General features: G+C 39.7%; 1 protein-coding gene across 1 annotated transcript; it reads right to left on the bottom strand.

The window, feature by feature from the left end:
• Positions 1-9,011: 9,011 nt before the first annotated feature.
• On the bottom strand, positions 9,012-10,595 carry LOC119903272 (extracellular tyrosine-protein kinase PKDCC-like). Its single transcript, XM_038719472.1, has 2 exons — positions 10,392-10,595; positions 9,012-10,032 (listed from the first exon to the last, which is right to left on the bottom strand). Exons 1-2 carry the CDS (start codon positions 10,555-10,557, stop codon positions 9,926-9,928), a joined length of 273 nt encoding a protein of 90 aa, XP_038575400.1. The 5' UTR covers positions 10,558-10,595; the 3' UTR covers positions 9,012-9,925.
• Positions 10,596-11,020: the final 425 nt, after the last annotated feature.

The raw sequence follows: 11,020 nt of genomic DNA, 5'->3' as shown, positions 1-11,020 counted from the left end.
GAGTGCATTCGCTACAAGTGCTCACACACAACGCAAGAAGGCGATTTTAACACGATAACGTGAATAAACACAACTTGCCATTACTACAGCTGTATGAACCCAAAGTAAACATTTTGCTGTGATTTAATAGCAATAAACGGATTAAACTGATGCCGAAATAACTACACATGATGCAGATTTGTTAAACATATGAATTCATGCTTTGTCAGGTCTGTTAGCAAGACAGCAAGACAACAACTTCTAAAATGTTTGTTTTCTGAATGCAGTTTGGATCGATCAGGGCTATTCTATGCTAACTTGGTCACAGTAAAGTACAATGATGATAATAATAATAATAATAATAATAATAATCTTTATTTGTAGAGCACTTTTCAAAAACAAGTTACAAAGTGCTTTAACAAGTGTAAAGACAATAATACCCAAGAGACAATAATAAAAAACAATACAAGATAAAAGCATGAAAACATTGAAAAGACTAAAATACAGATAAATATAAAATTAGTAAAATACAATAAAATAAAAGGGATAAAATAAAGTAAAATAAGATTGGGAAAGGCTCTCCTATAAAAGTATGTTTTAAGAAGGGACTTAAAAGAGGTCACTGACTCAGCTGACCTGATTTCCTCGGGCAGGCTGTTCCAGAGCCTTGGGGCCCTGACAGCAAATGCTCTGTCATCTTTAGTTTTCAGTCCAGACTCTGGAACAGACAACAGACCTCTGCCGGAGGATCTCAAGGTACGTGCTGGTGTGTATGGGACTAAAAGGTCAGAAATATAACAAGGCGAGAGGCCATGAATTGCTTTAAAAGTGATCAATAGAATTTTAAAGTCAATTCTAAAACATACTGGGAGCCAGTGTAATGAAGCTAAAATAGGAGTAATGTGGTCATATTTCTTTGTTCTGGTTAAAAGCCTGGCAGCTGAGTTCTGGACAGTCTGGAGTCGATCAATAGATTTTTGGGTTAAACAGGTGAAAAGGCTGTTGCAATAATCCAGGCGTGATGAGATGAAGGTGTGTAAAATGGTCTCGGTGTCCTTAAAAGTTAACATAGATCTAATTTTTGCTATATTTCTAAGTTGATAAAAACATGATTGAACAAGCTTTGTGGTGTGCTGCTCGAAATTTAAATTACTATCAAACCAAACACCAAGGTTCTTTGCCACAGGCTTAATGTGATTTACTAGGGAACCAGCAGATGGCAGTGTTTGATTTGCCATCTGCTGGGACCCGATGACCAGGATTTCTGTTTTGTCTGAGTTCAGCTGGAGGAAATTATTTGACATCCATTTTTTAACTTCACAAAGGCAGTTGTTAAGTGTACTCAGCATTCCAGGGTCTGTGGATCTGACGGGCAAGTATATTTGTGTGTCATCAGCATAAATATGAAAAGAAATGCCATGTTTATGGATAATATGTCCAAGGGGAAGCAGATACAAGGAAAACAAAATGGGTCCTAAGACCGACCCCTGAGGCACACCATATTTAACTGGACAGAACGAGGAGACATAGTTGTTTACAGAAACGCAAAACTTCCTATTTGACAGGTAGGATGAAAACCATTCTAGGGCAGTACCAGAGATCCCCACCCAGTGCCTCAGTCTGTCTAACATGATGTTGTGATCAATGGTGTCAAAAGCAGCGCTAAGGTCCAGGAGTACCAGGACTGAGCACATGCCTTCATCAGCAGACATTAAAAGGTCATTGGTGACTTTAAACAGGGCAGTCTCAGTGCTGTGGTACTTCCTAAAACCAGACTGAAACTTTTCAAATAATTTGTTATTTTCCAGTACAGTGAGCAGCCGTTTGGACACAATTCTTTCTAGAATCTTTGCAATAAAAGGCAGTTTTGAAATTGGTCTAAAATTATGTGGGAGGGAGGCATCTAAACCAGGTTTCTTTTAAAGTGGGTTCACGCAAGCCGTTTTAAAATAATCAGGGACACAACCAGTAGATAGGGAGCTGTTGAAAACAGAGCTCAAATGGGGCCCAACAGAATCCATTACTTTCAGTAAAAACTTTGTAGGTACTGTATTACATCAAGTGGGCTGGAGGACACTCTCATTTGTGATACTGTTTTTAAAAGCTCAGACAAGTCGATGGGATAAAACTGGTTACATGTTTGGTAAGTTGTTATAATATATACAATATAATTCAGATGATAATTTACTTACATTTATTGTATTATTATGTCAATAGTAACTCTTTTTAGCAGTAGTTAATGGTCAACCTTGTCACTGTCCTTTGATATATAACCTTTAAGGGGCTGCACAATTCTGCCTATTATCTAGAGCAGAAATCACATTAAATTGGTATTAATAATTGTAAAGTGATTTTGTCCTGAAACCAGATGGATGGTGACCATTTGTAATTTCCATCAAAGCAAGTGTGGTGTGCTTTTCATGTGGCACTGATCTCTCTATGTGTGCAGTCCCCAAAGTGTAATGGTTCAACCAGTTACAACTTTACTATAAAACGTTGCTTATATATTAATGCATAATCAAAAACAATCAAATTGTATGCATATTGATATTATTATATTAACATTAATCTTGTTATTCATACTAGTTTTATTAAAGATATATATTTGTATTAAAACTTTTATACTTTTACATAAGTACAATTTTGAATGAAGGGCTTCTAGACGTGATACCTCTTCTACAACTGTTAAAATGTGGTAAAAAGTATTTTTTTCAACATTTGAATTAACATCTACTAAGCTATTTTGCCATGACATCACAATACTTACATTACAATGCTTACATTGCGCTGAAAGTCGTGCACTAGGCATTCCTGTGTGATAATCCTTTACAAACTAGATGGTGGCTGTTGCCCTTTCTCTTCAGTTTATCTCTCTCCATCACTGTCTCTGTTGACCTCTAGCTAAACCACTCTCTCTTTCTACACGTTTTTCTTTCTCTCCCCTCCCCAGCAGTCCATCGTTTTCTTCAGTCTCTGTCTCTCTCAACAAGTTGCTACCACTTTCTTCAGTTCACATCAGGTCAGTGCACCAGCTCTTTATTTCCAAATGGGATATAAGAGACTGCCTTGAAAGTTACGTACCTGTAGGCTAATTCTTCGTCTCTTCCTCCTGTCTCCTTTACCACTCTCTCTACTTCAGAAGAAGGCCATGTTGTGTACCTTCTGTGTTATGTTCATTCTTAATTCATTTAATTTAATGAATTAAATGAATTAATGTATCATTAATTCATTTAATTATGTATTATTTAATGTATTAAATGTAATAAATGTATTATTTAATGTATTAAATGTAATAAATGTATTATTTAATGTTATACTTGAATATAAGTTCATGGAACTGTTTTGTTTTATGTGTTTATTTTTAATCTGCAGGTTCACACACCCAACTGGTCATGTTCACCAGCAGATGGAGATGGTAGATAAATAATTTAAGAACAAGAACAATTAAAGATTTAATTTATGTAGATTTCAGATTTTTACCAGTATTTTAGCAATTTTAATTTACTAAATTGTCTTTGAAAGGTTACAATTGTATGAATGAATTATGCTTAACTAATTTAAAAAGCTTAATGATTAAGAACTGGTTTGTTTGGACTGCTTCACTTTAAACAACAGTTATGATGGACTTTTGTCACACCACAGAAAAGATAAAAATATATTCTAGGCTATGTGTATATCAAAATACAGGTAATGGTGAAAAGGGAGCTTTATTAATGTGGATGAAAAGGCCTCTAGCCTGCTTTAACAGGTCTTTGTTAATTATCCTCCCGTGGCAGCAGCGGTAGTGTATGCAGGTACTAATGAACTCTTAATAGTGTTAAATCTAGCAGCCTCTGAATGATTCCACTAACTGTTTTATGGGTGTGTGGGCAGAACCCTAATTGGGGACTTGTGGCAAAGAGCTCTCTTCACAGCCCTCCACAGGTTTAACAACCTGCACAAGACAACTGAACTGCTGCACTTCATTGTGCCAAAGAACAGAGAATGCAAACAGCTTTTGTAATTGTAATTAGTTACTTAGTGATTTTGTATTTCAGTGTATCGTTAGTTACTTGGTTAATGCTTATTTCCAAATATTTTGCCCCACTCCACATCGGATCAGACATCTTGTAACACATAAAATGCCATAAGAAACAGTGATCATACACATGTTTATGATTTCAAGTTGCATAATGTATGTGTAGATACAAAAGTATGAACAAACTGTGCACCAAATAGCAGAGGACTGTGATAAAGGACTTTCTTCCTCCTCTGCATCACAAAAAAATAAAACAAGCTCAGTAGTTAAAGTTTCTGGATTAACAAGATTACTATGAGGATACTGTTCATTACAAATTTTATATACAAAATGAGGGCTAAAGTTGTTTGTGTGCTTGAATAAATTGGTTAACCTTATCGAATTAAAAGTACTGAATGTAGGAATTCATTTAATTGACTCAGAGGGGGGGCCATGGTGTATTTATGGTAGAGGATTAACTGTAAAGAAGGAAGTCTTCCTCTGGCTGGGGCCAGTAGTCCTCCTGCTGAGAAACGGCCGAGGTGTGACGGAGGGGATTCCAGAGCACGCAACAAAAGGCAGGCACTTTGATTTGAACAGCAGTTTTAGTCAGCAACACACACAGACACACACACACACTAACCGCTGTTCCTGATCCACAGCAGTCCTGCCCTCAGGTCTCAGCCGGTTGAAAGATGGGGGGAAACTCCAGATGCTTCACAGCAGTTGTGGGCTGTTACTTGGAAGAAGAAGGGAGCCGTTGAAGACTGGCAGGAGGAGGACGCTGATGGAGGGTTAAAGTTATGTATGGAGTGGAACAATTTAACAGCAGCGGTGGAGGCCTAAATTAATAGTAAAGCTATGGAGGTTTTGGCCTGAAGGAGCATTTCAAACAGAGAGGGAGGGCAGCAACAGAGGAGGACGGGTGGGGTGAAAGGAGGTTCCAGAGACTCCATATGATGGATGGACTGGTGAGGAAGAGAGGTGGGGGGGCTTCAAAAGAAAAATGACCCAGAATGCTGCTGTGACGTAGAGAGAGGGAATGCAGGATCTCATAACCAAAAAGGGGTTTACAACACCATAGTGAGGCCCCCCAAACACAGACATTCAGTGAAGATAAAAAATTAAATAAATAAACTATTTCAGAGTTTTGCTTAAAAGCTGGCTCTGAATCTGTTTTTTTAATACTCCATTTTGAGGCATAGTGTACAGCACTGCAGCAATCATTTTAGCTGTACACTGGGAAACTATGCAGTGGGTCCATGGAGATGTCACCGGATACAATGCTGAGCTATTACACCTTTCAAGATGCCTCTGTGGCTTTAGTGGTCGGCATAAACCTTTTGACTGGGGTTAACTTCAGGGCTTTTAAAACATGATCCCCCCCCCCCAACACAGACAGGCAGAAATGAAAACCTCTCCTCACACACACCTACTTGCTCTCTCCTTCAGGGCCTGCTAAAGCCATTATGGCTCTAAAAGAGATTGTATCGGCTCCAGGCAGACAGACAAATAGTTAGTTAGACAGTTAGATATACAGACAGCACCCCGCAAACTAAGACGCCTCTGTGCTCAGGACAGGCTAGCTAAATGTCTGGCTACTCTTCAGAGGCTCTCAGGTGTGACCGGCTGGTCTCTTGTGTACCGCAGCCAAGGTGGCAGACAGGCACAGAGGTGTTCTGTGAGCCTGGAGTCGAGTGAATATCTGCTCTATCTCTACCGTCACAGCCTGCACATGCTCCTGTGAGCAAGTCAAACACAAGCCAGATCTTCTTTCCTGAAGAACTATGCAGGCTTTCACTTAGAGTTAATGCATATTTTTAGGCTGAGCCAAGGTCAAACATTTTGCCAAAGACTTGCCTGACACGTAATTTCTCCCAGCAGCTGCGGTTTCTTACATTTGATGACTAACTTTACATATGAATCAAAGACTTTAGCCAGACCACAAATGCATTGCAGCAGGATTTTAAGAGATGATGATGGAGGCTTTGGTTCTTAACTTAGTCATACACGTCTTTCTCACTGCACTAACAGTGTTACACTGGTGGAGCCTGAACCCCACAGAAGAGGCACTAATGTCCCCCTCCTTGCACACACACAAACACACGCACACACACACATGCACACACACACACACACACACACACACACACACACACACACACACACACACACACACACTCTTCCCTAAAATTGCTGATGGCTTGTTTTCATGAACATATATTATTTCCAGATGGAGGTCATGAATAAAACCTGACGGAAACAAGTCGGGTGAAACTGGAAACTTAAAAAAACAGGAATGGAGGGGTATGGAGCTGAGTAAAAAAAAACAATCTTTCTCCTCCCCCGCTCATTCCCTGAACCTTTAGAAAGAGCAACTTGTCAATTACACGGTTAAAAAACAGAGGAACAGTATACCACACATGAACATGTGGACAGCAGTACCACATGTTTCACAACGATGCAAATATGAAAACATCCCTAAACAAAAAATGACTTTCATAACAAAACAAACAAAGCCTAGAGCAGCTCAACCTTCATACCTCCACACATATTTCCAACTAAATATACAAAGTCAGGGGAAGAAAGAGAATACTTTCAACTGAGAATACAAAAACTATGCTGTGAAGACCTCTGAAACAACCACAGAACGTTGTGCTGATTCACCAACAAAGCTGTACATGAAGAAGGACGCATTGTTACGCTGTGAATATACACTACATTCAACTGAGTAACCTAATGAATCTATCACCGCTTTGCATTTGTGATGTGTCTCAAAACATTTGACCATAAAACAAGCTACGGTCAAAGCCAGAACATCCATTAACTCTGTCAAAAGGAGTGCCAAGACAAACCCAGTCAGACGCCAGACATTTTCTTCTACGAGATGACGTAGGAAAATGAACCGCAGCTGTGAGTTTGAATAAATTCAAACATAAAAGGGAGATATTTCAGGGGTGTCCTCTGTATTATCAATGTGAATACCTTGTTTTGTGAGTAAAGGCATTAAAAGTTAAAATTGTAACCAGTTTACTGAGTCTGTCTCCCTCTTTTAAGAGTCAACCATTCATCTATCAGCCAGCTACTTTGTTGTTTTTCAAAATTCTTGAGGTATAATTGTTCATCTATGTTGAATAGTTAGACATTGTGGGAAACAGAAGATTGATAACCCTCTCATGTTTGTAACGTGAAGATGACCAGCAGCTGCTTAGCTTAGCTTATCACAAAGACTGGAAACAGGGGTAAACAGCGAGCCTGGCTCTGTCCAAATGCAGCTGGTTAGCTTAGCTCAGTACAAAGACTGGAAACGGGGAAACAGGTTGCCTGGCTCTGTCCAAATGCAGCCAGTTAACTTATAGAAGTACAAAGACCTGAAACGGGGAAACAGCGAGCCTGGCTCTGTCCAAAGGCAGCTGGTTAGCTTAGCTTAGTACAAAGACTGAAAACGGGGGGAAAGCTATCCTAGCTCTGTCCAGAGGTCACAAAATCCACCTACCAGCACCTCTAAAACTCACAGATTAACACATTAACACACATCTTACTTGTTTAAGTCATACAAAAACTGTTTAATGACATTTTACGGTGGGTGGGGGAAACGTCCTTCTAAAACTACGTTACTTTTAGACAGAGGAAGGCTAGTTGTTTCCCCATTTCCAATCTTTGTGTTAGGTTAAGCTAACTTGCTGCCCACTATAGCTGTGAATTTAACAGACAGATGCTGTATGAAAGTGCTATTCAGCCTTTCATCCAGCTCTTGGCAAGAAGATAAATAAGCGGTTTTCACAAAACTGCTGTAGCTGTCTAAAAAACTAAAGTAAACTGAAGGAACTGTCCAGCCCTTGTGCCAAGCTAATATTCATTTAATTAATCCTAAATTTATATTTGTGCTCAAGATTTTTTAGCTATCTGCAGTTCTTTCAGTCAGGTTTAAAGTCTATTTACTGTAGCACAGATAAAACACACTCTTGTGGGGGATTATTTGCCAACCCTCCAACTAGTAATTCTAGTCAGTCCTGCTGCGTTGGTCCAGTGTCTTGGTTTGGTTTTATCTAATCTGAGACAGACTCCTTATCTTCTAAATCAGACTCTAATCAGCCAGCTTTGTCCAGACAACAAGGGGCCAACATGAGGTAAAGAAGACCCTGAGGCCTCCCCCGTCGTCTCTGCTATGAAAGTGTAATTTGTTGACAGGACGTGGCCTTTCAAGTGAGTTTCAGTGGTAGTGGTATGTAGTGGTGAAGGACTCACTACATGGAAATCTGGAGTAAATTGTAGTTTTGTTTGGATCCTTGATTTTTTCTGAAATAAAATGTTTTTATTGATTCTTAATATATTTACATAGATGTTTTTAAAATCAAGATTAAAGTTTTTTTCCCTTTTTAACAGCAACAGGGATGGGGGATTAAAGGTTACAAAAGTCTCTGGTTCATATCAAGACATCACTGGTATTTGGTCTGCTCTTTTTCTCCCACCAGAGACTATGTGGCTGCAACAAGTCATGACTTTACAGATTCTTCAGCCTGCCACCCTGCAGTTCTAACCTTATCTCAACCTCACCCGGTTCCTCCTGGCATGCACAGATGGCAAGCCCATTCGTGTGCAAACCACAGATTGAGCACTGATTGTCCTGATGACTGCCTTTGTCTTACAGTAATGCCCCCTCTCTCACCATGAGAAAGGGTTGGTAAGTAAGCTAATTTACATGTATTAATTAAGGCTCATAATGAGCCCAGCATGACGGGGCATTTGAATGCATTCCTCTGGTATTGTGCAAACTCTGCGGAGCTCCCTAGGTTTGAGTTCTCAGCCATTCAGATGGACTATAGATTGTAGTTGTGGGGGTACGCGAGAAGATAAAGGATTTAAAACACGCATAAAACCACGTCAGTATACACGTGCAAGTTTCACCTCCCCCACTGACACACACAAAGTCTCTCTCACACACACACAAAGGTGCTAATGAGAAATAATCAGGCTGTAAGTTACAGTTAGACTTAATACAATAAAAGATGTAAATGACCACAACAACAAAAAGTAGAAACAACACATTTATATAATTACAAAATTGTCAAACTGTACAATTACAATAAGTGAAGTATAAAAGAAAACACTGAAGTCAATAATTTTTCATTGAAAATAAAAGTTTCACCCACAAGGTGCACGTAAGCTATAATGCACAATCATGTAAGAACAATTACATTTCATTCGATCATTTAAATATTTATGAACTAAGCACTATAAACTAAGTTTACAAAAGTATGTATACACAGACTGATCTGGAATGGTTTTAATCATCTTTGCTCATTGTTGATGTGTAAATGCTTACATGGTTGTTTCCATCGCATACCACAGTGCAGCTAAGCCAGGGAACCATGAAAAAACAGCCGCAACCTCAGCGCATTAACATCAAAGTGTATTTGTGTAAGAGCTTGTTTTCTTTTCTCGTCCTCAGGCTTCAAATGTTGAGCTGCAGTGGCTGTTCTTATTACCTCTTTGGCTTAAAAATCCAACTATGGGGACCTGGCCTCACAAACGAAAGCCAACACACATGGCAAATAAAGACATGGTAGGAAAAAAAACAACAAAAAAAACATGTTGAGGGCACAAGGCTCTCCCCTCCTTAATTGTACCTGAAGGGAAATCCCTTTAAATAGTAGTTGGCAGAGGCAGTGAGCTGGCAGGCAGATCAAACAGTCACTGAGCAGAAGCCCTATAAATACATCACATTCACTTGCCTCACTTCAAACGCCTCCTCCTCAGCCCAGCCTCTACGCTCCCTCCTGCATAATCCGCAGAGCCGACTTTCGTTCAACATGTTCACGAGCAGGATCTCATCTTAAGCGCAACATTTTGCTTTGCTTCACATCGCAGACTGCCCGTTATCTCTCATCCCGCCTCCGTAATGACTCCCGCCAGCCTGAAACGGGATCGTTCTGTTTGTTCCTAGTGTCACAATGTGGAGGTTTCAGGAGCTTTGGTTTTCTTCACGTACACCTCTGACATCCCATCAGGCACCAGATGACTGAAGCTGCTCCTGAAGGAGGCCAGAAGGCGACCTGTAAAGTGCAAAAAGGGGGGGGGGGGGTTTAAAAAAAAGAAAAGAGGAAAAGAGCTATGTTAAACACACCTGCAATGTCAATAAAGTAACACGTTTTGACATGATAGCCTTAATAACTGTATACATTTCAACATTCAAAAGCTTCATAAAGAGATTAAAGGAGTAGCGGCTGTGTATGTTTACTCAGCAGTCTTAGTCATGTGACAGGCATGATTTACTGGGTAATTATAGAGACATTTTCAGTATTTCTGCACCAGGTTCATTTATTTTATCTAATGAGTTTGCTGGAAAAACCATGCACAACAACAGCAATGTGACACAGGAAAAGAAAGGAGGAGTTAATGTGTCTTTACTAACCTGTCCACGTCTTCTGTCCAGTCAGAGTGAAGCTGTTGCACTGAGAATGGGAGTTACAGATGTACGCTGCCTCTCTGGCACTGTGGACCGACAGCACACAGCCCAGCTGGCTGTAGGACGGCCAGCAGCGGTACTCCACGTTCCCGGAGGTCCCCATACCTCGCATCACGGTGTAATCTAACCACAGAGGAAGAGGAGATGCCACTTCAATACATGAGGTTACTGAAAGATTTTTAAGCACTCTGAGGGTTAGATGAAAGTTCCTGAGGGGAAACCGATCCTGTGCTGCTTCGATTGAAGAGAATACAGATAAGAACATGAAGAACAACAACAAAGAAAACAGGTTGAAGGTGAATATACAGCGTGTTTGTCATGCAACAACAGAGTTCTTACTGACTCAAAGACGTTCCTAAAACGGTCATGATTGACAGGTTTAAAAGGTAAAATAGATCTGGTTGGTGTGAATGTTTAACAAAGAAAGGTTGTGTTTTATCATGATAAACCAAAATATGGTAATTTACATAGACATGTCGTGTGAAAATATATACACATTGCATGTTTTTGAACATCTCATAGTCCTAAAATGTACCTAAAAATATTTTCCTACAAAAGATACATCACAAGATACC

The sequence above is a fragment of the Micropterus salmoides genome, unplaced genomic scaffold (assembly GCF_014851395.1).
Source record: "Micropterus salmoides isolate LMB-PRFRI ecotype aquatic unplaced genomic scaffold, ASM1485139v1 Ms_hic_scaffold_1436, whole genome shotgun sequence".
In the NCBI taxonomy this organism is placed as follows: domain Eukaryota; kingdom Metazoa; phylum Chordata; class Actinopteri; order Centrarchiformes; family Centrarchidae; genus Micropterus; species Micropterus salmoides.
The sequence above is the reverse complement of the archived record's forward strand: the minus strand, read 5'-3'. Positions and strand labels throughout refer to the sequence as shown.

Excerpts from the sequence above, each read along its gene's own strand:
- LOC119903272 (XM_038719472.1), bottom strand. The coding sequence starts at position 10,557 with ATGCGAGGTATGGGGACCTCCGGGAACGTGGAGTACCGCTGCTGGCCG. Across the intron at positions 10,033-10,391 it reads TGGACAGAAGACGTGGACAG|GTCGCCTTCTGGCCTCCTTC; the intron begins GTTAGTAAAGAC and ends TGCACTTTACAG.